Consider the following 25,407-nt stretch of genomic DNA (forward strand, 5'->3'; position numbering starts at 1 on the left):
TCAAGAAATAATAATAAACAAAACAAGTAGACAAACAGTACAAAACAGCACCAGGGGGGTTGTAAACTCATTAAAGTAACTCAAATAGAATGCAAAATATATATGTGTAACAAAATGTAAAGCCATAGGCTCACACAAGTTCCGTAAATTACCAAAAGTGCTTTGCTGTTTTTAAGGACCATATATGCAACGCGTCACACAGCAAGGATGGAGTTAAAAAACACGAGGGGGAAAAACATCTGGAGGAGGGACCCAAAGGATAAACCTTCTCTGGGACCACATCCACACACACTGTAGACAACAGCAAAGGGGAACAAAGTTAAGAAACAACAGATGTGCCGTATGATTTCATCCTTCTGCTGGCTGTTTTCCTCTTAAATTGGACTTTTCCCCTGCATTTAACTTCAGTCTTTGAGAAGTTGAAAAGCTACGGAGTCATTTTGATAACACGTTAGACTTTTTTTTTTCTTCCCTTGTGCCATCTGTGAAGACGTCAGGATTTGTGCAGTGAGTTGTGTTCTCTTCTGCAAGTAGAATGGTGCTCCTCTTGCTCGTCACCTTGGCCTGCGCCCTCCATTGCTTTTCCGTGAGTGCTGATGTGCTGAGAGCAGAGGTAAGTCCTGTGTTCATAGCTATTACACACTAAGAGCGTGAAACATTATTTTCCATTTATATGTACATTTCCAAAAAGGTTGTATTTCTTAAAAAATAAATAAATAAATAAAAACACATCCTGCAAAAGGAGGACGCCAGAAACAACTTCTATTCTTTCTCCCAAAAAATATTTTCTTACAACAAATAACTTATCCATAACATTTTGGCTTCTTCACCACCGCCTTTGCATTGCCTTTCCATTGTCGCACCAGCGAGCTCTATTCTCTTGTCCTGACATGTTTAAGAAGATGCTTCAACCAGAGGGGGAAATATCCTGTGGCTTTGCTTTGTTCCGAGGAAAAAGGGAGGGTTGTTTTTTTTAGTGGTTTCAATGTGCACTATGGAGTTCTCCAACTTTTTGGGACCACGGCCCTCTTACAGGAGAGATATTCTTACTTTGCGGAAATTTGTTTCCCCGGCCCAATTAGCCCGCAACACACAAGAGACGACTGTGAGCCGCATGGCAAACTGTTACCCTGAAACACACGTCTCATGAGAGTGCTTGCAGACTAAACCTAAGAAGCAAAGTCCTGTAAAGTTCCACAAGGTTCACCTCCTATGCGATGTTTGATGCGCTACCGTAAATCAGCAGTTGCTTGAAGGCGCTTCTCTGTTTCAAAGCCGGCACAGGAACTGAATCACGGATTTCATTCGGCTGCGCAGGATGCAGGATGCGGGTCACTGACCACACCGTGTGACTCAAGCCTGCAGGACAGTGTGGACACTTTAGAAGAAGTCATGACAAACATTGTGACGGGACATGTTTTTATTTATAACACTATATCAGGGACATTCAATGAAATAGTTTTGGGGGCCATATTTCCAGGACGCTAAAGACAGAGGGGGCCGGACTTGTCCTTTCACTATTATTCTTACTTTGTGAATTCCCAAAGAACCCGAGTTTTCTACAGTAGACTATTTATTTTGTCAGAGTTACAGGACCACTATGGACTGGACTCTCACACTATTAACTAGATCCACCCGACATCCATTGCACCGGTCGCCCAGGGTGGGTCCCCTCCAAGGTTTCTCATTGTATCCCATTGGGTTGAGTTTTTTCTTGCCCTGATGTGGGATCTGAGCCGAGGATGTCGTTGTGGCTTGTGCAGCGCTTTGAGACACTTGTGATAAAGGGCTATATAAATCAACTTTGATTGATTGATTGATTGATTGATTGATTGACCACTCTGATGTTTTTAAGGACCGTCTGCAAAATGCTAGTCAAAAATCCTCTCTATGAATGTTTTTAAAAATCTTCTGCAAAATTGTAATTTGTATTAACTGAACTCGCGGGCCACCAGTTAAATAGCCTCAAAATTGAAATAGAGGACTTAAAACGGTACCTTGAAGAACACTAGTGTATCTAAAGAAGTTAAACAAATGACTACTGACTGCATCTGAAGTAAACTAGCTACAGCAACACCTTAGTTACAGAAATCACAATTATTAAAAACGTGTCGCTGCCAAAAAGGAGACTGAAGGGGTGCCTTGAGGAACACATCAGTTATGTAAATCACAAGTTTGGACCGCAGTGTCAATGCAAGGATCTGACAATGTGTTTACCGTGGTCCAAGTTCCTCTGTACAACAGGAGCATGTTAGTGTTTTTAGGAATTTGCTGCTCAAATGTTTGTCTCCCAAGTTCTTAACTGAACTCGGGGGCCAGTATAGTGTTATTCCTAGGCCAGATTTGGCCAGTTGATTCCCTGTTATATTTGATCAAAAGTAGGAGTGTGACGATTGATTTTAACATCAATTCTGTTCGAATCAAAATTTGGAGTTGCCGATACGATTCAGAGGACGATAATAGTTTATTTGGAAAGATATGATCTGAAGCGATTCAGTAACTTTTCAGTGAAATAAAATAGTGGATACTGGACACTGCAAGTGAAGTTACCTATAATCCTCTTTTTTCTTGTAAGGGAATTATGTAAGAATAAATTATGGATACAAAAAGCAAGTAAACAACAATTAATGGCCAATGCATTCACATCTTATTTGAATAAAGTGTAACCAACACTTTAGGTTGACTTAACAAGGGGAAACCTTTTCTGGTCTCATTTTCAACATTTAAGAAATGTTCGATAAAAGTACAGTAATTAACATTTTAACAGTCAATTTACCTGCCACTTTTACTGTTGTTTTTCAACATAAAATAATATCAAAAATATGTGGTGAAATTTGTCCTCTGCATTTGACCCATCCCCTTGTTCCACCACCCTGGGAGGTGAGGGGAGCAGTGAGCAGCAGCGGTGGCCACGCTCGGGAATCATTTTTGGAGATTTAACCCCCAATTCCAACCCTTGATGCTGAGTGCCAAGCAGGGAGGTAATGGGTCCCATTGTTATAGTCTTTAGTATGACTCGGCCGGGGTTTGAACTCACAACCTACCGATCTCAGGGCGGACACTCTAACCACTAGGCCACTGAGTAGATCTGGTCTGGTATGATGAGCAGTGGTTTGACCTCCTGATTTTACTCTCATCTTATTAAACAACTACGGTAGCCGAGAAAAGTCACAACAAGCGCCACAACACAATAACATGAAGCCACAACACAACGATCTTCAGCTACAGCACGATTGCAAAAGCCACAACAAATACAAATGCTACAACCCAATAATATAAAGCCATACCACAACAACTACAAGCCAAAACACAACAACATCAAGACGCAACGGAAGTGACAGGGGGTCAAGTTTAGGCAACGGACCAACTTCCTGAGAAGGAAAGTTCAGGGATGAGAGGGAAAAAGAGGCCATTTTTGTCAGCACAAAGTGCTGCCACATAAACCCCGAAAGAACATTTAGAAAATCCAAACTACATTCAATTCAATTTACCTGTAGACTTATTCACATCTACCAACCTTTTTTGGCGTTCTTTTTGACACCTACAATGTCCCATGTAGTGTACCACAGAATATTTTATCTTTTTTTAAAATATATATATCATTTCAAATGTAATGGAAAAGTCTACTCTATACCATACATGCAGAGAACTAAGAAAAAAAGTTTCCCATTTGGCAACTATCCTGTAGCCACGCCCCCTCGGGTGATATACTTCTTGTGTTGTGACCTCTGTTAAAAATCTGTCATGTCAAAAATATACCTTCTCAGTCTACTAATAAATACTCTAGAAATACAACTGGTTTGGAACTAACCGTTTGGATTGTAATCATCTAAGTATGATTAGAAGCAAAGTAGACGACAACAAGTCAGCTCGCTCGATGGTTAGTTAACTGGCGAGCTTGTTTCGGAGCTCTGATCGTCTCTCCGTCCTACAACTCAGTGCAGCGTTTAGGCAAGAGGAACAGCGAGCACCTGCGGCGAGCTTTCAACACATTTTCTTTAGATCGTATTTTTATTGACATTTTTTGAAGTGATATTGTGATACGAAAATGAATGTTTTTTCGCCAAAATTTCACATGCTTGAAAGTTGAAAACGTCACGAACGAAGTTGGAAAAGTAGGTGAAGTGCGACCACTTTTTCAGTCATAAGTAACACTTACCTTTTCAATAATAATACACTATGTTCATAACACCGTTTTCAACCTTCCACCTCAGTCACTCGGTCCTATGCTGTAGCTTTCTCCGCTGTCACTTCTGTTGTGTCCGTTGCGTCCTTTGTGGCTTAAAGTTGTGTTGTGGCTTCATATCATTGTGTTGTGGCTTTTGTATTGGTTGTGGCTTTTGCAATCGGGCTGTAGCTGAAAGTTGTTGTGTCGTGGCTTTATTATATGGCTTTATCTTATTGTCTTGTGGCCTTTGCATTTTTTGTGCCCTTTCTCGGCCACTGAAGCTACCCACCGTACTTGTTTAGCCGACTTGACAGACAGATTTGAGTAACGTTTAACGTCCTTATCATTAAAACTGCTAAACTTTAATAAAGTCTGCCATTCTTAAAACTAATACATGCTCAGTGGCCTTGTGGTTAGAGTGTCCGCCCTGAGATCGGTAGTTTGTGAGTTCAAACCCTGGCCGAGTCATACCAAAGACTATAAAAATGTGACGCATTACCTCCCTGCTCGGCACTCAGCATCAAGGTTTGGAATTGGGGGTTAAATCACAGAGAGCAATTTCACCACACCTAGTGTGTGTGTGACTATCAGTGGTACTTTAACTTTAATGATTTCCTTTGTCTAGTAATCGATAAAATCGATAGATTGCCTAAAACAATGTTGAATCGATACCTATCTTACAGAAGGCCAATTTACCGAGCACAGATTAATGTACTTTAGTGGAATTTTAGGAATACAAATTGATGTATCGATTAATCTTTACAACCTAATAAAAAGCCATGATTAAGAGTGGTAGTGTGTCTAATATAGTGTGATCCTCTTGCGTGATAGAAGGGTTCTAGACATCCCACACTATTGCATCACCTGTGTAAGCATGTGATGATGACGGTGACTTAGTTTGTGGTGGTGGAAACATTATCCAAAGTTGCACAAACAAGCTGAAATTAGCAGAATCCTGTGGTTTCTCAACATCAGGGCATTCCCATAAACGCCATCACGAGAGACACGAAACTTCCATATTTCTCTGAAAGTTCTCCTGGAGCTGTTTCCACTCAGTTTTCTGCCTATTTGTTTAATAAAGTGCTTAGCTGGATCCTGCGAGTGAAGGAAGCGGGTAGCAGTGAAAACAAACGGAGGTCTAAAACACTAGTCGGCCTTAAAACCATATGGATTCAATTGTCGTTATCTGGGCTGGATGTTCGCATCAAAGAAGCTGTCCTTATGGTCTGTCACTTCACAAATACTCCAGCAGCTCGTCCTTGATGGGAACCTGATGGCAAACTACTTGGTGCGGTTTTAGTTAACTGGGTCGCTGGGGCTAAGAAGCAAAAGTAATGTGAGATCTTAAAGAAACGTGAGAGATTTTTTTTTTCCATTGGCACAGGCAGAGGAACAACTGACTGTCTAAAATTCAGCGATACTTCCAAGCTCGCTCTCTTTTCTTTCCTACCGCTGCTATGTCTAATATCTTTACCTTCCCTCCTGTAACCAAACACCTTCTTTTCCTCTTTAACCCCTTCCTCACATTCACCATCTTTGCTTAGTTGTGGTGTCATTTCCCTGATTCCTAAAGAGAGTAGATTATCTTCGACTAGCAGGAGACAACAGCAAAGTAGTCTTGTCATATATAAATCTTTAAGTAGCACTTTTTCAGTATAGCAAAGCCCTCTGTCACATAGAGGATCTTGGATTGGCGCTTTTACAGCATGTCCTTAAAAACAGACAAGGCCTCCTGTCATATATTTGGCTTCTTCTAGTTATAGACTAATAGGCCATTTTCACCAAAACTACAGGAACTTTAAGATTCTGGAACCTGTAGTTCCTGGAACTAAAGATTCTTGTAGAAGTGTCTGGTTTGTGTTTTCACCACATTTCACAATTCAGGGTAGTTTATACAAATTAGGCTGATGACGTGGTTTTCGCATATTTCCACACGGATACCATGTAAATAGAGAATATTAGGTCATATTTATTTTACGAAAGTGTAAGTAAATGAAATACAAAACCATAATATACAAAACGATATCATTTAGAAACAAAGTGTACCGAATTGTTCATAAAAAGTCAGGCTTTTGTCCTCAGTGTCCAACAGTCAGAAAGTCGTCTTCTCAGTAAATTATGAATTCATCGGGGTCAGACAATTCCTTTTGGTCCATTTCAGCTGTAAATAACAATATATAAAGAGTAAATGTCAATGTTTATCCTACGGCAACAACACAAACATCGGAGTTAGCGTTAGCTAATTGTTAGCATTAGCATTCGGTTCATTCGGGTTAAGGCTAATAACTACACAAATGGCATGTCACTGACTATTTTTACAGCATCTAACAAAGTAAAAACTGAACATTTGATGGGATTTGCCTTGGTTCCATTTGTTTGTTGTCTCCTTTATGTCACATGTACCCAACAAAGTCTCAGAGTAGTAAGATGAAATTACTTTATACTCCTCTGTAAATACGTTTAAAAGGATTCTGTCCACTTCTCGTAGCTTCACATACGAAAATTAAGTTTGTAAAAAAATAATAAACAACAATAAACTGCATATAGTTTAAAGAATACGGCTGAGTAAAAACACTGCAAGATAGTTCCACTGACTTCCTATATGTACATATATACACACACATATAAATATACATATACGCATACATATACACATACGCATACATATACACACACACATACATATATATCTGTGTGTGTGTATATAGCAGTGACGTGCAGTCAGGGGAGGCAGGTGAGGCGGGGCCTCACGTGCATCATGGAAAGAAAAAAAATGTAAAAAGAAAAAAAAAAAATTAAATTGTTATATGTATCCAGTGATTATATTATAAAGTTATTTTCCATTTAACTTCACCAGTTTTAAATTATTTTTATTCAAAATCGCTGAATTTTCACATTTGCCGTTCAAATACTGAGAAGAGACTTGCTGTGATCAGCAGCCAGTTGAGGCACGTCACTGCGTTGTGCCTCAACATGGATTGTGGACTCGGCTAACTGCTGGCCTGCTGTGCAGTGAGACCGTATTGCTATATGAATTATATTATACATTTCCATAGTTTAGTTAGCTGAGGTATATAATGTACAGTGTATTTTGTCAACAACTGTATGTATGTAACGTATTTCTTGTGCTGAGCAATCATAAAATGGCTGCGAAGACGCACTGGCTGAGGCTCGCAGTAACCACGCCTCCTTGTGCTGGGTAATGCACCCCCGCCGTAGAATGCACCCCCTGACGGGAGTGTTATATCAACTAAAGCCCACACTTAAACTTCCCACGTGCAAGATTGAATCTATTTAAAAAAGTTACTTAATAAGAAGCCAAAAAGTGCAAAAACAATAATGTTCGTGTTGGAGGAGTTGTGAATGACTGCTGGGCCACAACATTAGGTACACCTGCAGACTGCAGCACGGATTTCATATTTCATTCATTCACAACTCCTCCAACACGAACATTATTGTTTTTGCACTTTTTGTCTTCTTAATAAATAACTTTTTTAAATAGATTCAATCTTGCACGTGGAAAGTTTAAGTGTGGGCTTTAGTTGATATAACACTCCCGTCAGGGGGTGCATTCTATGGCGGGGGTGCATTAATCCTGCACAACAGCGGCGCATGGACTTCATTTATAAGTAAAAGTAAGACCATAATAACGTTTTTTTTATTAAATGTGCTTTTTTGTGTGCTACAGTTTGTATGTGTAAAGTTAAAGTTAAGTTAAAGTACCAATGATTGTCACACACACACTAGGTGTAATGAAATGTGTCCTCTGCATTTGACCCATCCCCTTGATCACCCCCTGGGAGGTGAGGGGAGCAGTGGGCAGCAGCGGCGCCGCGCCCGGGAATAATTTTTGGTGATTTAACCCCCAATTCCAACTCTTGATGGTGAGTGCCAAGCAGGGAAGAATGCTGGTATGAGCTTTTAAACATAACCCGTTAACTGCTGCCAATCAAATGGTGAATAAGATACTCTTTAGGGTTCATATGTTTGTAAATCTGACTGTGATGAAGTCAGTGCCTCACCAGCCATGAACCTCACCGCACGTCACTGGTATATAGTTACTTTGCATGCAGTCCGCCAAATTTTTGCCCCCCAATTAAAAAGTTTGAACACTCCTGCTCTATGCTGTCGGACTTGTAGTGCATCCAGAAAATTGTGATGGCAACATCAAAGACGCACATGGTCCATTTCTTGGTTCTTCTAGTAACACAATATAATCTCAGCAGGCGATCACAGAGGTCCACACGACCCATGTTGTCATTGTACTCCTTTATGAGGGTCATCTCACCGGGACCTGGTCTTTGTCTTTATTTGACCATCTGGTGCAGACATCATCAGCCTCTTTCCCATGTGCAGTAAAAGCCATCGTCACTGACTTGGTGTCATACCATTTTGTGGTCAGCATACTTTGACTTCTTCTGACTTTTATCACTGACACACTATTCTTTTCAACTATTTGTGACTATCGGTGGGAGCAGTTTTAACCAAGTGCAAGACTGCAAGACCTGTGATCAGCAAGACTATCCTTTCCTTGATAGACTAGCAAGCCAAGCATCAGACCAGAAACAGAAACAATAAGCTTGTAAGGTATGGCTTGTCAGGAACAAATTGGAACACCGATTGACAACAGTCCATATAAAGGATCATTTGCTTATCAATGAAAAACGTTCCTATTTTTTACAGGATAAGGTATCCTTGCTTTATTCTGTCCAGAAGAGGCCTGGCTCTTAAAGCTCTTATGTTCCATCCTGGCCTTTGGAAATCGTCAATGGGTTCCTCAGCTTAAAATAACCCCTTCCATTTTGTCGCTTATTTGCACTTTGATTTTGTTGGCCCAAAAATGTTGATACAGGGAAAGCCAAGCCAGACCATATGGGTTGACATGCCACCAATGGCAGTAGCGTTAAGGGAGACGCCCCTCATCTGTAGCGCTCTGATTAGTGAATGCTTCAACGACGGTTGACAATCAACCATGAAGGACTCCATAGGACTCCTGTTACTAAAAATGTAAGGGCAAGATGACCTTAACACAGTCGGGAGGCCTAGATTGCACAAGTTGAAATATATGATGGGGAAAAACCCCCACAAACAATAAGGTGATGAACACAATATATTTTAGGTTGTTAATTATTAACCTAATTTATCTATTTATAGATACATCTTAAGTACTAGTCTTGACCCATAGAATACAAAATACAACTGTGTTTCTGTTCATCTGTGACGGCCAGATCATCCGTTGAGTAGGGATGGGCACCGAAACCCGGTTTACTTAATGGCAACGTAAACTGTCGTAACCACACAGAAAAAAAGTAGCTGTTGGTGCCTGATTTCAGGGTTAAATGAATGCAAACTCAGCCACCTGCAACAAGTGTTTCACGGTGATATTCTACAAGTCACTTATTGTAAGCAATATAGCGTCCCGACAAGCACACAGAGTCTGTCACTCTTTTTAAACTTTGTCAGCCCTAACGCGCCAAAACAGCATCCCTTAATAACACTGCTGGCATTGCAGAGCCCCAAATACAACAACACATTGACAAGACTTCCTCATTATGCACCAATGATGGTTACAGCCAGGGAGGTTGCATTCACAAACCCTAGGAATTATGAGTATTAACAAATCCAGTCTGTGTTTTTGCACATTCTCTTTGTGCAATAAATATGACAATTTGTTGTAAATGTTATTTCTTCGTTTTGAATATATTACTTGGTTACATTTAATTTATATAATTTAAGTTCCTAAAGTACGAGTCTGTTCAAATGTCACAACATTCCATAGAAATAATAAGGCCTTGGTTTTTTTTAAACAAATGTGCAAGTTTTCTGTTCTTTGAGTAATCCCCACTCTTCTCCAGCAGAGCAATAAACAATTGCGTGTGTCAATTGTTATTACATTCATGCTCAGTTATTAAGGAAAAAGCTATATATTTGTGTGTGGACAAGAGTCCAAAACAAAACATCCAGAAAAGCACTCAGAAAGTGCAGATGTTATACGCGGCGCCGCTGCCGTCCACTGCTCCCCAAGGGGATGGGACAAATGCAGAGGACAAATTTCGCCACATCTAGTGTGTGTGTGACAATCATTGGTACTTTAATCTTAATCTTTAACTTATTGGTAGTGCAAACCAACCTTTTAAAGTTAAAGTTAAAGTTAAAGTGCCAATGATTGTCACGCACACACTAGGTGTGGTGAAATTTGTCCTCTGCATTTGACCCATCCCCTTGTTCCACCACCCTGGGAGGTGAGGGGAGCAGTGAGCAGCAGCGGTGGCCGCGCTCGGGAATCATTTTTGGAGATTTAACCCCCAATTCCAACCCTTGATGCTGAGTGCCAAGCAGGGAGGTAATGGGTCCCATTGTTATAGTCTTTAGTATGACTCGGCCGGGGTTTGAACTCACAACCTACCGATCTCAGGGCGGACACTCTAACCACTAGGCCACTGAGTAGATCTGGTCTGGTATGATGAGCAGTGGTTTGACCTCCTGATTTTACTCTCATCTTATTAAACAACTACGGTAGCCGAGAAAAGTCACAACAAGCGCCACAACACAATAACATGAAGCCACAACACAACGATCTTCAGCTACAGCACGATTGCAAAAGCCACAACAAATACAAATGCTACAACCCAATAATATAAAGCCACTCTTTGAGTAATCCCCACTCTTCTCCAGCAGAGCAATAAACAATTGCGTGTGTCAATTGTTATTACATTCATGCTCAGTTATTAAGGAAAAAGCTATATATTTGTGTGTGGACAAGAGTCCAAAACAAAACATCCAGAAAAGCACTCAGAAAGTGCAGATGTTATACGCGGCGCCGCTGCTGCCCACTGCTCCCCAAGGGGATGGGACAAATGCAGAGGACAAATTTCGCCACATCTAGTGTGTGTGTGACAATCATTGGTACTTTAATCTTAATCTTTAATTTATTGGTACCAAAAATTGAAATCAATCCATGGAGGCATGGCGGAGATATTTACAAAACAATCTTGCCTTCCTCCAAACGGGCTGCTTAAAAATTGCTAAATTTGTGACATTTTCCCCAAGTGTTACATCAGCTGATATCTCCATGTATGGTAAAGTTTCACCCGAAGAGTTTTGCGCGAGTATGCCATTGTAGTCAAACGCTGCAGTCAGTAAATTCCTTCCTTTTCTCCATCCTCTTGTTGTGGGGCAGACTGGCTCGTACATGCACATGCATCCCAAGCTGTTGCAATTTGTAATACAAAAGTAGTGCATAGTTCAAATGTATATCCGTCTTCATACAGAAGCGCTAAAAAACTACGACATAGCTGACGGGGAAAAGACGCGGTCAAAGTGGAGGTACGTAAATAAGACCGGCCACTAAAACGGCGCATCCTAAAGAGACGTTTAGAAAGCGGGTCAAACGGTCTGTAAAACATAATATATGCAAAGTTTTGACCAAAGAAACACAGTTACATGTTATGTAGACCACAAGGAAGTGTTTTAACTGTAGAAAAACAAAGATAATATAACCCTTTTAAAAGAAAGTGGGTCGCGACTTAATGACCATTGTAAAATGTGGGTCCCAGTTTGAGGATCTTTGATTAGCATTTTTGAAGCATTACAAATGGTCCTGTCATAGCTTTATATAGCATTGAAACTGTGCTTATTTGTTCTATATTTTAGTTGTTACAGATTTTGATTAGAACTTTTGAAACAGAGTGCTATGTCACAGACCTTTTTGACCTCGGGGCCCAACTTTTCCACTACAGAGGGGCCAGGGGCCTACTCAAATATTATCACTGATCAATCCTATACTTAATTGTAATCATATTCAATAATTATATTTAACCCATTTAGTTTACAACCTTGTCAAATTATATGAAACCATGTGTTAATCACAAAGATTATTATTTATTTAACACATCAACCTAATTTAGGCTTAGGTCAGGCTGATTAGAACAATAAATAGTAACCATATATTATACTGCATAAGAAGAGACTTATAAATAACTGACAAAAAATAAATTCACATACAATCATGTTAATTTTGTATAAAATGAAATAATAATGAATATTTTCCTTCACTCAAATGTCAAAATAAAAAATGCAAATAAAAAAAATACAGCAACTTTAGTCATCATTTTTGCGCTTAAAAAACATATTTAGGACTTAAGCTCCAGACTTTGGTTTGTTATGTGAATTTGAATGTTGTTTAACTCCGTTGGCCCTACGATGTACTGGTGACTTGTCCAGGGTGTACTCCGCCTTCCGCCCAAATGCAGCTGGGATAGGCTCCAGCACCCACCGCGACCCCGAGAGGGACAATCGGTAGAAAATGGATGGATGGGATGGATGATATTCTCAATACTGCCACAAAATCAGTAGGTCGTGAGTTCAAATCCCGGCCGAGTCATACCAAAGACTATAAAAATGGGACCCATTACCTCCCTGCTTGGCACTTAGCATCAAGGGTTGGAATTGGGGATTAAATCACCAAAAATGATTCCCGAGCACGGCCACCGCTGCTGCTCACTTCTCCCCTCACCTCCCAGGGTGGTGGAACAAGGGGATGGGTCAAATGCAGAGGGTAATTTCACCACACCTAGTGTGTGTGTGACTATCAGTGGTACTTTAACTTTAAGTTCAAGTGGTGGAAAAGGGTATTACAACTGAGTACCACTGCGGCCCATACAGACCACAGCTGAGACACAACACATTTTTGGGCGCCCTACGGTTAAGAAACACTGACATAGCGGCTCTTTGAGTGGCGTTTTTGCACTCGGTCCTTAAAAACCGAAACGCACCCTTGTCATATCTTATAGCTTTAACTTAGTGCTTCTTCGTCTTAATTTGTGAGCTTATTATCCATTTTGTCAAACATTTTTGAATGAATGGTATCAATAATTGGAATAATAGTGAAGGAAAAAGTCCAGCCCCTGACAATTTAGTTGAACAGCTCTTGTATAGCTCCTCAAGGTGCAATTAACACGAATGGTTTGCACCTTTGGCCATGCCCAAAATATATTCCTGAAGCCGTAAAAAGGTAGAATAATACACCCAATCACAGCCAAATTGCCATTTGGGATGCAGATAGCTGCAGATAAGGATTTCTTGTCAGGATGTCACATTGCAAGGTCACAGGGAGTTAACTGGCTTACCACTTAACATCACATGACCGGTGTTCCACACATTTCAACACACTGCGCACTCTCAGGAGCGTGTTTACCCAAGCCGCTGCCAGCCCACCGGCCCCACATGGCCAACAATAGCAGCCATGTTCGAGTCTCAATAAATAGAAGCTTTGATGGCGGCTGCTCGGGATGGGAACGGAGGCTGGGGGCGACCATTGGCGTCCCAAGTAGAGGAGTGGGATTGGAGCCATATTTTATAGAAGGAAGCACATGGAGACAGGGGCAGCTCTCTGGATCCAAGAGAATGTTGAAGTAATCCAGAGAAATGTGGGAGAAAACCAGTGTGGAAGAGAGAGAGAGAGAGAGAGAGAGACGCTGCCAGTCTGTTAGTATAAGTGAACCTTGTTCTCGTACCGCCCTCACGCACTGCCACATCACCAACAAGTAGCCATGTGTGCCATCCATCCATCCATCTTCCCAGTCACATGCTCCTGCAGTTCTGAGGAGAAAAGCAGCTCTCGTGGCCATGCAGACTGTGAGGTTGGGATGACGCTAAAGTAGGAATTTGGGGTAATTCCGTGATCTAGAGCTGCGGTGGAAGCAAGAATGCATGCAGGCATAAGCGAAAAGGCACATTTAAGGGATTTGTGGAGATGAACAAATGCAGAGGGAGACAACAGTATTAGCCTAACATCAAGAGTAGTAGAAGTTAAACCATATTTGGTAGGAAAGTATATGACGTTTGATACGTACCTCCATTTTAGGGTCTCAATTCGGTTCGGCCACAGTCTCGCATGGGTGCTGTTGGCGTGATCCCAGGATGCAAAGAAGGCAGACAGAATGCAAGCAGGACGTCCCTTTCAAGTATCAGAAAAAAGTCAAAACAATACAAGTCATGCAGGGACTCAAGTAGATCAAAACCAGCACCGTGGCATACAGAAGATAATGAAACAGCATGGAAGGAGGAACAAGGTGGAACTAAATAGAACTAATTAACTATGTTGAACAGGTGTGGAACATGACAATGGATAGCGAGTCGCCCAAACAGGAAACGCTACTAAAACAAGAGCATCCGGAACAATAAATGATACCAAAGACGGGAAAATAATGAACAAAGTCCAAACTGACTTCAGGACAGATTCATTTTGGGTACAGTAAGGGAAGAACATGCAAGACATAAAATTGCTCGTCTTTTGTGTAAACAGCATTAAAGATTTTTAAAACAAATAAAGAACTGCACTGCAAACTGTGATCAGGAAATTTTCCAGTGACAAAAAATGAAATAATTATAAAACAACATCTTTTTTTTTTTTCATTTTATTTTTATTGACATCCAGCATCAGACATTCATATCCATTACATCATATTCACATAAATCTTATATCTATTGTCTGCCCTAAATGTCAAGATATTTTTTTTTATATCCCACCCATACCACCTCCCAAAAAAGAAAGAAACAAAAAAAACAAAGTAATATCTACAAATACATCGATTAAATAAACAAAACAAAAAATAATAAATAATAATAATAATAATAATAATCAGAAATAAAATAAAATATAAACAGATACACACATATATATATATATATATATATATATATATATATATATATATATATATATATATATATATATATATATATATATACACACACATATATATATATATATATATATATATATATATATATATATATATATATATATATACATATATATATACACACACATATATATATATATATATATATATATATATATATATATATATATATATACATATATATATACACACACATATATATATATATATATATATATATATATATATATATATATATATATATATATATATATATATATATATATATATATATATACATACATACATAGGCATATATATACATACATACATAGGCATATATGAAAACTGGGTGGGGATCTCAGGCACAGTTTTAAGCTGGTTCAAGTCATATCTACAAGATAGGAACTATTTTGTTTCCATTGGTGACTTTGTATCAGAACCAACCAACGTAACGTGTGGAGTCCCCCAAGGTTCAATCTTGGGGCCGACTTTATTTAACATCTATATGCTCCCACTAGGACAAATCATGCAAAATAATAACATTGACCATCATTGCTATGCCGATGACACCCAAATCTATGTAGCGCTATCACCAAATGACTATCGCCCCATAGATCTTCTGTGCCAGTGCATTGAGCAAGTCAAACACTGGATGTGCCAAAATTTCCTACAACTAAATGAAGATAAAACTGAGATAATTGTTTTTGGTGCTAAAAAAGAAAGGTTTAAAGTCGTCCAACACCTTCAATCACTGTCCCTGAAAACTTCAAATAAAGCCAGAAATCTTGGGGTTATTTTAGATTCTGATTTACATTTCGACAGTCACATCAAATCAGTAACAAAATCGGCCTACTATCACCTCAAAAATGTAAAAAGACTTAGAGGGCTCATGTCAGCTCAAGACTTTGAAAAACTTGTACATGCCTTTATTACCAGTAGGCTAGACTATTGTAATGGTCTCCTTGCAGGTCTTCCCAAAAAAACTGTCAGGCAGCTACAGCTTGTTCAGAACGCTGCTGCTAGAGTTCTAACAAAGACCAAAAAATGTGAGCACATTACACCAATTCTTAAATCCTTACATTGGCTCCCTGTACATCAGAGAATTGATTTCAAAATCCTCCTGCTCACATATAAATCACTACATGGTCTAGGGCCCAAGTATATCACTGATATGCTCCCACTATATAAGCCCTCTAGATCACTAAGATCTTCTGAGACCAATCTGTTAGCGGTTCCCAGAGTAAACTCAAATCAAGGGAGAGCATCATTCAGTCACTTTGCAACAAATAGCTGGAATAAACTTCCTGAAGATGTCAGACTTTCCCCAACTCTGACTACTTTTAAAACTAGACTGAAAACTTTTATGTTCACCTTAGCTTTCAGCTAAATCTTTTAATCTTTTAACTTTTAACGTCTGCACTGTTTTTATTTTTATTGTCTGCATTTTAATTTTGCTTTTATTTTCTTTCATTTCACTTTGTTGTTTGTGAAGCACTTTGAGTCTGCCTTGTGTATGAAAAGCGCTATACAAATAAAGTTGCCTTGCCTTGCCTTGCCTTGCCTTGCCTTGCCTATATATATTAGTAATCCCTTTTTTTTTTTTTTTTTTGCAGTACAATCACTAATTCGAAAAATTAAAGTCAGGTTTATGGGGCGTGACATAGTTGACCCAATTTTCCCAGTATGAAGTAAATTTCTCCAATTTATACTTAATAAAGGCAGTTTTCTCCATTTTATATATGTCCATTGTTGTTTCCATCCATTGCTTCAAAGTTGGGCTCTCCTGGGATATCCATTTCCTAGTAATGGTCTTTTTACAAGCCACCAGTAGGATATTCATTAAGTGTTTATCTTTCTTCAGCCAATCCTGCAGGTACATGTCCAAAAAACTAAGTTTTACTATCGAGGGGTATTTCACGTTTGAAAATATCCTGTAGAGCTTGGTGTATCTCTTTCCAATAGTCCTTTATGGTGGAGCAGTCCCAGAAAACATGGTAGTACAACATCTAATGGTTTTTAACATTTATTTTAAGGAAAGAGCAACAAAGTTGAACAGCTTGCACAGTGTGATTTGTTTTTTTATTTGAGGAAATAAATCTGCTGAAGTGCAACAGTGCAATTAACAGTGCAATACATTTTCATAACATGGTCACTACTGCCTAGTTTCTCTTGTTATATTCTTATTTTTACTGTTATATTTGTATTCTTATTGTTGCTTTTTATTGTTATTCTTATTGTAATATTTTCTATTTTATTTCCATTTACACCCCCATTATTTGCTTTTTGATTTTTAAATTCGATCTCAATTCTGTACACTGCTGCTGGAATTGTAATTTTCCCGAGGGAACTTTCCTGAAGGAATCAATAAAGTACTATCTATCTATCTATGCAGCATTATAGTTGCAGCTTGCAGCCCATCTCTACTGAACAGTAACAAAACACACTGCTTTCATCTTATCCACTTGTCTTTGTCCGTTTAAGGCCGAGTGTTCCCAAACAGGACATTTTAACGACAAAAAAGCCATGACTCCCACTAGCGAAATGCTGGAATGTATTTTTTATGGCGTCGACACGTGATGGATGAGGGAGTTTTATTTCCTGCATCTTACTTATTGTGTGCCATGTGGCAAATCGGTACAACAAATCAGATTACAAATACCGTTATATTAGCGGTGTACCATTACACCCCTAATATTTAGTAACATACACCAGAAACAATAGAAGTCTTCATTGGATAAAATGAAATAAAAGTATGTACAAGTGACACGGTAAATGGAACTGTGCAGCTTCGCCCACAAAATGTCGGTCAGCCGCCTGAAAGAGTAGAGGAAAACAAGTGCAAAAATAAACAGGCTTGTGTTTGACCCAGTAACAGTGAGAGAAAAGACATGACTTTTTCCAGCATTGTGACTTTTCTTTGGCAGAGGCAGTCTGGACTACAGTTGTGGGTCACGGTGACTAAAGATTTCTCAGATGTGTTTAATTTGGCTTGAAATGATGATTCACTTCACTTCTTCCCTCAGCAATAATGCTGTCCCAACCGTCCAAACATGTACCGAATGTTTACAGGACCTTACTAAATCCCCACAGGTGTCTTCTGTTTTGTCTACCTTTTTATGTCAAATTCAAAAAACTAAGTAAGAAAAAGGAACCATACTCATAGTCCTAACTAATTCAGGGTTAGACATTACTGTCATAAATAATGCATGTCAGCATAAGTGCTTCAATTAAAGCCTTTATTCATTTAATTGCTAACCACAATGTAGCAGTCGGAGCCTTGATTAATGAACGGAACTGGTTCTTGAACAGGGTATGTAAGTAGGCAAGTTTGTATATTAAAGCAAATTTCTCCATAAGAAACAATGTAAATACTAGTAATGGCGTATAAAAGTCTGTAATTATAGAAAATGTTTGTACAATTTGAACACAATGTAAAGCGTTATGCAGAGGTCTATATCAAATAAACATAACAAGAAGGTGATGGATCAACGCTCTAAAGTAAGTAAAGTAAAGTACCAATGATTGTCACACACACACTAGGTGTGGCGAAATTATTCTCTGCATTTGACCCATCGCCCTTGATCAGCCCCTGGGAGGTGAGGGGAGCAGTGAGAAGCAACGGTGGCCGCGCCCGGGAATCATTTTTGGTGATTTAACCCCCAATTCCAACCCTTGATGCTGAGTGCCAAGCAGGGAGGTAATGGGTCCCATTTTTATAGTCTTTGGTATGACTCGCCCGGGGTTTGAACTCACAACCTACCGATCTCAGGGCGGACACTCCAACCACTAGGCCACTGAGTAGGTCTAGTGGTTATATTTAATTTAACTCATTAATACTTAATTAATATTTAACTCTATTTAATAAATAAGTCAAAATAACAACAACTAGCTAAATTGTTCTAATTTACAGCCGCCTTGTCGACACACGCACTTTGGTCCTTAACTTTAACAGCCAGGTTGCTACAATGATTAGGGATAATACAAACAAAATCAACTTGACCTTGTTAGTTAATATTCTTGGCGTGCAGCGGAAGGAAGGGGGAGGCAGTATCAACAACGCTGCGGATACATCCTGGATATTTCCAACAACACATCGCTTGTCCGTCATTGTCTATCAAAACACTTTAAAAGCACACAAAGTAGTACTTGCAGTAGCTTATGCATGCAACACTGACCTGACAAACAAATAGCACTGGCGATCGATGGATGTGCTGCCAGGCACAAAATGGCTGCTCTGCGAAGCACACAATGGGTGAATGAAACGTTTGTACTCCAAAGCATATTTGAGGCTCAAATAAAACAACTGTGCAAGACCTCCTTCTACCACCTCAGGAACATTGCTAAACTCCGCCCCTCACTCACTCTCTCTGATGCCGAGAGGCTCGTCCACTCCTTTGTCTCCTCCAGTCTAGACTACTGCAACGCGCTTCTTGTCGGGATCCCCAGCAAGAACACCCAGAAGCTGCAGTACTTACAGAATACTGCTGCTAGGATCCTGATGAGAGTGCGGAAATATGACCACATCACCCCAATTCTCAAATCCCTTCACTGGCTTCCTGTTCCCCCCTCTACCTCAAAGAACTACTCACCCCCAAATCCTGCACATGACAGCTCCGCTCCGGACAGGCTAACCTCCTCCAACCTCCGAGGACAAAGCTACGAACAATGGGAGACCGGGCTTTCTGCTCCGGCGCTCCCAGTCTGTGGAATGCTCTCCCTGACCACCTGAGGGCACCACAGACTGTGGATGCTTTTAAAAAAGGCTTAAAAGCCCTTCTTTTTAAAAAAGCCTTTTTTTAGATATGTGCATACTAGCTATAGCTATTTGGCTGTTCTAGTTTTTATTTCTATTTATTTCTTTATTATCTTTTTTTATTTCTTTATTTTTAATTTTTTTTAATACACAGTAGCACTTTGAGATTGTTTACTCAATACAAAGTGCTTTTTACAAATAAAATCTATTATTATTATTTTTATCCGGTCTGTGGTTCCACCGCATCAAGCCTTATCTACCTACTGTATATATGCGTTTTAAAATGTGTTTTTCTCCTTTCCACGTTTGTATGCAATCCAAATCTTTATCAAAGTTAAAAAAATGACTCCTTGCATATATACATATATAAATAATAGTTTTAAAAAAAGGTTGGGAAGTTTTCAAACAGTTCTTTCCAAATATCGCCCCCTTTTTAATAATCGCCCTATCCTCTGAACAGTTTAGCTAAATAAGTGCTATTATTACAGATTTTAAAGGAATAACTGCTTTGTTTTGAAGGCCTGGCTGCAGAAGTATGGCTACCTGCCTCCTGGTGACGTCCGAGCACAAGCCATGCGTTCACCGCAGTCCGTGGAGACAGCGATCACAGCCATGCAAAGGTTCTACGGCTTGACTGTCACTGGCTCCATTGACTCCAACACATTAGAGTGAGTCCTCCAAGAAAATTGGTCCACATCCGCGTAGGCATGTTATTTCAACCATTATTTTTCCAGGGCCATGACTCGTCCGAGGTGTGGCGTTCCAGACAAGTTTGGGCCAGAGCTGAAAAGCAACCTGAGGAGGAAGCGATATGCGGTGCAGGGATTGAAGTGGGACAAGTCTGAGGTGACATTCAGGTAGGAATTCCACGCCGGTATTGTTATCTATGTTTGTATCAGGTCTCAAAACTCCTCTCTGGCATCCTCCCTCTACAGTATAGAGAACTACACGCCAAAAGTTGGCGAACACGCCACCTACGAAGCCATCCGCAAAGCCTTCAAAGTGTGGGAGATCGCCATCCCACTCACCTTCAGGGAGATTCCCTACAGTCACATCCGGGGCAAGGTGGACAAGTATGCAGACATCATGCTCTCCTTCTCCGAGGGCTTCCACGGTGACAGCACACCGTTTGATGGCGAGGGCGGCTTCTTGGCTCATGCCTACTTCCCCGGTCAGGGAATTGGGGGAGACACGCACTTTGACCTCGCAGAGCCCTGGACGACAGGGAACGTTGACCAAGGGGGTAAGATACATTTTTGCATTTGGGAATGTTTTCCAAAGAAAGAACATCACCTTATGTGTTTCTTGTATTGAAGGGAATGACGTATTCTTGGTGGCGGTCCATGAGTTAGGTCATGCCCTGGGTCTGGAGCACTCCAACAACCCCTCCGCCATTATGGCCCCGTTCTATCAATGGTTTGACACGGAGAACTTCCAGCTTCCTGATGACGACCGCAGAGGCATCCAAACCATCTACGGTAGTGTTGCACAACAATTTTCATCATAACAACTCAATTATTTGTTAATTTTCAAATTAATACTCCTTTAATTTTCCTACAGGGACCAAAACCGGGGGTCCTCCTCCCCCGCCTAGACCCACGAAGGCCACCAACCCCAAGAGACCGGAGCATGGTCCAGACATCTGTGAGGGACACTTTGACACCATTGCAATCCTCAGAGGAGAAAAGTTTGTCTTTAAGGTGCCCTAAATACTTAAACAAGGACCATTGATTCCTGGCTCATGCATTCAAACACTTTATTTAATGTCAATTGATGGACCTTTTAGGACAACTGGTTTTGGCGCGTGCGCAACAACAAGGTGCTGCCAGGCTACCCCATGGCCATCAGTCACTTTTGGAAGGGCCTGCCTTCCAACATCAACGCCGCCTACGAGAGGGACAATGGCAAATTCATCTTCTTTAAGGGTAAAGCTCTACGCCATGTAAACCTTTGAGCATATTTGGGAAGCCAATCCTGTGTGTCATCTCCAGGTGACAAGTACTGGGTCTTCAGCGAGTCCACCATGGAAAAGGACTCCCCGAAGAATCTCAAGGACATGGGCACGGGTCTCCCAACAGACCGAATGGATGCAGCTCTCTTTTACACCCCCACTGGACAGACGTACTTCTTCAGAAGCACTAAGTGAGAAATCTTCTCGTCATCGGTTACCTTTTCCTTCCAAACTTTTCTTAATATGTGCACCTTTGCGGCACTTGCAGGTATTACCGCTTCAACGAGAGGACTCGCACTGTGGATAGCGGCTACCCGAAGCCAATCAGCATGTGGAGTGGCGCACCAGACAACATTAAGGCAGCCATCATGAGCGAGGATGGATGTGAGTTCGATCTAAGTTCTGGTCTAAGAAAACAACTGATCTGTCGTCCTTTCCTTCAGCATACACATACTTCTACAAAGCCAACAAGTACTGGAAGTTCAACAACCAGTACATGAAGGTGGAGTCGGGCTATCCCAAATCTGTGCTAAGCGACTGGATGGGATGCGAGGCGGAGGAGCCCAAGAAGGGTCGTGAAGAGGTGATCATCCTGGAGGTGGACGAGGCACAGGGCGGAATTGGGCCAATCGCTGTGGTGATCCCTATCCTCCTCTTGGTGCTGGTGGTGGCCACATTGGGGGTGCTGTTGTTCTTCAGAAAGTACGGAACACCACGACGTCTCCTCTACTGCCAGAGATCCCTTCTGGACAAGGTCTAAAACCAGGGGAGCGATACCACACAAGAGGGACCCACAGTGAGAGAACAAGGGACCGGATGGATGACAATGGAGCGAGCATTGAGAAGATGGATGATAGGGATGTCCGCATAGTTGGGTGGTGTTCTACAGTGCGTAGAAGGTGAAATCAGGTGTTTTTGTACGTTAACTATTTACATGTGTCACAAATGAACAACAAGTCTACAAGCTCCACTCTAAACCAAGACAATGACTTCCCTTTTTTAAACACGCCTCCTCGCCCAACTGGACAACTGCGGCTGAACAGCTGTTCGACTCCGAGACTAACTTAGGTCTTAAATCGGTTTGTTTTGGCCGCGTTACCTTTCCTGTTGTTTGATTTGATCCTACCACTAAGCAGGGTGTTACAAACGTGCATGTCCATAATATTACTTTGATAAAAGTTCAGTATTTTAGGTCAAAATGTTAAACCTCAGCGTTTGTCCAATGAATGAAATGCAGAGATACAATTGTATACTTTGTGTCCACAGGTGTAGGCGTGGCACGACTGGAGACGTTGCATAGATTGTCCATGTGGTACAGACATTTTTATTGTTGTTGTTTTCTGTGCAAGCAGTTAGAAGGGAAAAAACAAATAAGAAGGGATGTTTTCATTCCAGTGCATTAGAATGGTAGAATAAGAAGCAGCGCTGCTTGTGTGCATGTGTGAGAAACATTCAACAATACGGTGCAATTTTGTAATAATTATCTTTGCCGTTATGTTATTATTATAAGTATGGTTATGGTTATTATTGTTGTCTCCTCGTTTATTTTTTTTTCTACATTTGTACATTGTCGCTAGGAGTCCTGCTGGACAGAGGCATAGCGAGACAATGACTTAAAATAGTGGTTTACAGTTTACGGTGAATTGGATCGAATCAGGCGGATCAATGTACTTATCCAGACATTAGCACACAATATTGATCATTGCTATTTATGAACACGAGGTGCTGTTTTTTCTTAGTTTTTTTTTTTTTAAGCAAATTGAAGGTGAATTAGTTGAGTTAAAACAATGATAATGGTAATTATATTTATAATGATGATTGTATCAATAAAAGTGAATGAGATTGTTTACATGCCTTTTTTCCATGTTGTGCTTGATACTTGCTCTTTTTTTTTACTGCACACCAATGATACAGGAATTCGCTACTCTGTGTTGTATTGAGGCAGGCCATTTGTGACCCACAGCTTATTTTTTATTGACCCGCGGCACATTCTAAAGATATAATTGTGGGCGCAAAAAGTCATAATGTTTCAAGAGCAAATTAACTAAAATTCACAACATTTGATTCTTTTGTTTTTTAAATATTCACCAAAATGCATACTCCTCCAGTCTCTGTTGCGACCTGCAAACGGTACTTTAAACTCAGCAGCCACTTCCCTCCCGTCTAAAAAGATTAAGATTAAAGATTAAAGTACCAATGATTGTCACACACACACTAGATGTGGTGAAATTTGTCCTCTGCATTTGACCCATCCCCTTGGGGAGCAGTGAGCAGCAGCAGTGGCCACGCTCGGGAATCATTTTGGTGATCTAACCCCCAATTCCAACCCTTGATGCTGAGTGCCAAGCAGGGAGGTAACGGGTCCCATTTTTATAGTCTTTGGTATGACTCGGCTGGGATTTGAACTCCAACCTACCGATCTCAGGGCGGACACTCTAACCACTAGGCCACTGAGATGAACATCCTGTTTGAAGCCTTACAATAGCAATGTACAGTGGTGCTTTGACATACTCATATCTCGAATCAATGTTTCCAATTGAAAGGATTAAAAGTTCCAATAACATACCTTCTGCGAGCTCCTTCCCCATCAAACATACCATCAGCATTTTCCATATTTTCATAGAAAAATCATTTTAACGCCTTCGGCTGGCGTTATAATAGCTCCTGCCTCAGTATGGTACAGATTGTAAAGTGCAATAATCGGCGAAGTCTGCTACACGCACACCTCTGTGATATTTTTTGGATGATTTATTTCTTTAATTCAATGCATATCACCCATTTCTTCTTCACAGCACTGTCCTTCACACACATTTTCTTCCAACCTATGAACTGTTGTCTGTCGAACTATTAGCTAATGCCAGGGATTAAGACATCGGATGTTGGACGGATCTTGCGAAGTTCACTGTAGCATTCGCTACAGCTATCCCAACGAGCAGTGGGATCGGATCTGAAACTGGTATCTTACTGTACAGCTATGCTCAATATATATATATATATATATATATATATATATATATATATATATACACATATATACGTGGTTCAAGTCCTACATCTCCGGTCGGTCAGAATATGTCTCCCTGGGAGGTTCACATTCGCGCACCCTGCCTGTCACCTGCGGTGTACCCCAGGGATCTGTCCTCGGCCCCACCCTGTTCACCTTGTATCTACTACCCCTTGGCCGTATCATCAGCAGGCATGGAATTTCCTTCCATTGCTATGCTGATGATACACAGCTCTACCTGCAAACAATGCAAACCTCACCCTCATTTCCAACGCCCCTCTCCATTCTCACCACCTGCCTGGAGGAGATGAAGGCATGGATGAGCATCAACTTCCTGCAGCTCAATAGCTCAAAAACAGTGGTCATGAAAATAGGCACCCCACACCAGATCAACACATGCCCCATAACCAGCATCACCTTCTCTGGACAGGACCTGCCACTCTTCCCAGTTGTGACCAACCTGGGAGTGAAAATGGACCCCCACCTGAACTTTGAAGCCCACATCAACTATCTGCGCAAAACATCTTTCTTTCACCTCCGCAACATCTCAAGACTCCGCTCCTCACTCACCCCAGTCGACACTGAAAGACTCGTCCATGCCTTCATCTCCTCCAGGCTTGATTACTGCAACGCACTCCTCGTCAGGGTCCCCAAAAAGAGCATCAAAAAGCTCCAGTACATTCAAAACAGCGCAGCGAGGATCCTGACGAGAGTGCGCAAGCGTGATCATATCACACCTATCCTCAAATCACTCCACTGGCTCCCTATTGCATCCCGGACCCAATTTAAGATCAACATGCTCACTCACCAATGCATCTACGGCAACGCCCCCTCCTACCTCAA

The 25,407-nt window shown here is 40.8% G+C and overlaps 1 protein-coding gene across 1 annotated transcript; it reads left to right on the forward strand.

The window, feature by feature from the left end:
- Positions 1-253: 253 nt before the first annotated feature.
- On the forward strand, positions 254-23,407 carry mmp14a (matrix metallopeptidase 14a (membrane-inserted)). The gene is made up of 10 exons (XM_062065984.1): positions 254-613; positions 20,129-20,277; positions 20,344-20,466; positions 20,545-20,852; positions 20,926-21,087; positions 21,170-21,309; positions 21,396-21,534; positions 21,601-21,751; positions 21,829-21,944; positions 22,004-23,407. The coding sequence occupies exons 1-10, from the start codon at positions 536-538 to the stop codon at positions 22,318-22,320; spliced, it is 1,683 nt and encodes a 560-aa protein (XP_061921968.1). The 5' UTR covers positions 254-535; the 3' UTR covers positions 22,321-23,407.
- Positions 23,408-25,407: the final 2,000 nt, after the last annotated feature.

The sequence above is a fragment of the Entelurus aequoreus genome, linkage group LG12 (assembly GCF_033978785.1).
Source record: "Entelurus aequoreus isolate RoL-2023_Sb linkage group LG12, RoL_Eaeq_v1.1, whole genome shotgun sequence".
In the NCBI taxonomy this organism is placed as follows: domain Eukaryota; kingdom Metazoa; phylum Chordata; class Actinopteri; order Syngnathiformes; family Syngnathidae; genus Entelurus; species Entelurus aequoreus.

Coding starts and splice junctions, on each gene's coding strand:
- mmp14a (XM_062065984.1), top strand. CDS start 536: ATGGTGCTCCTCTTGCTCGTCACCTTGGCCTGCGCCCTCCATTGCTTT. Junction 21,088..21,169: donor AGGCATCCAAACCATCTACG/GTAGTGTTGCAC, acceptor ATTTTCCTACAG/GGACCAAAACCGGGGGTCCT. Junction 21,310..21,395: donor GAGAAAAGTTTGTCTTTAAG/GTGCCCTAAATA, acceptor TGGACCTTTTAG/GACAACTGGTTTTGGCGCGT.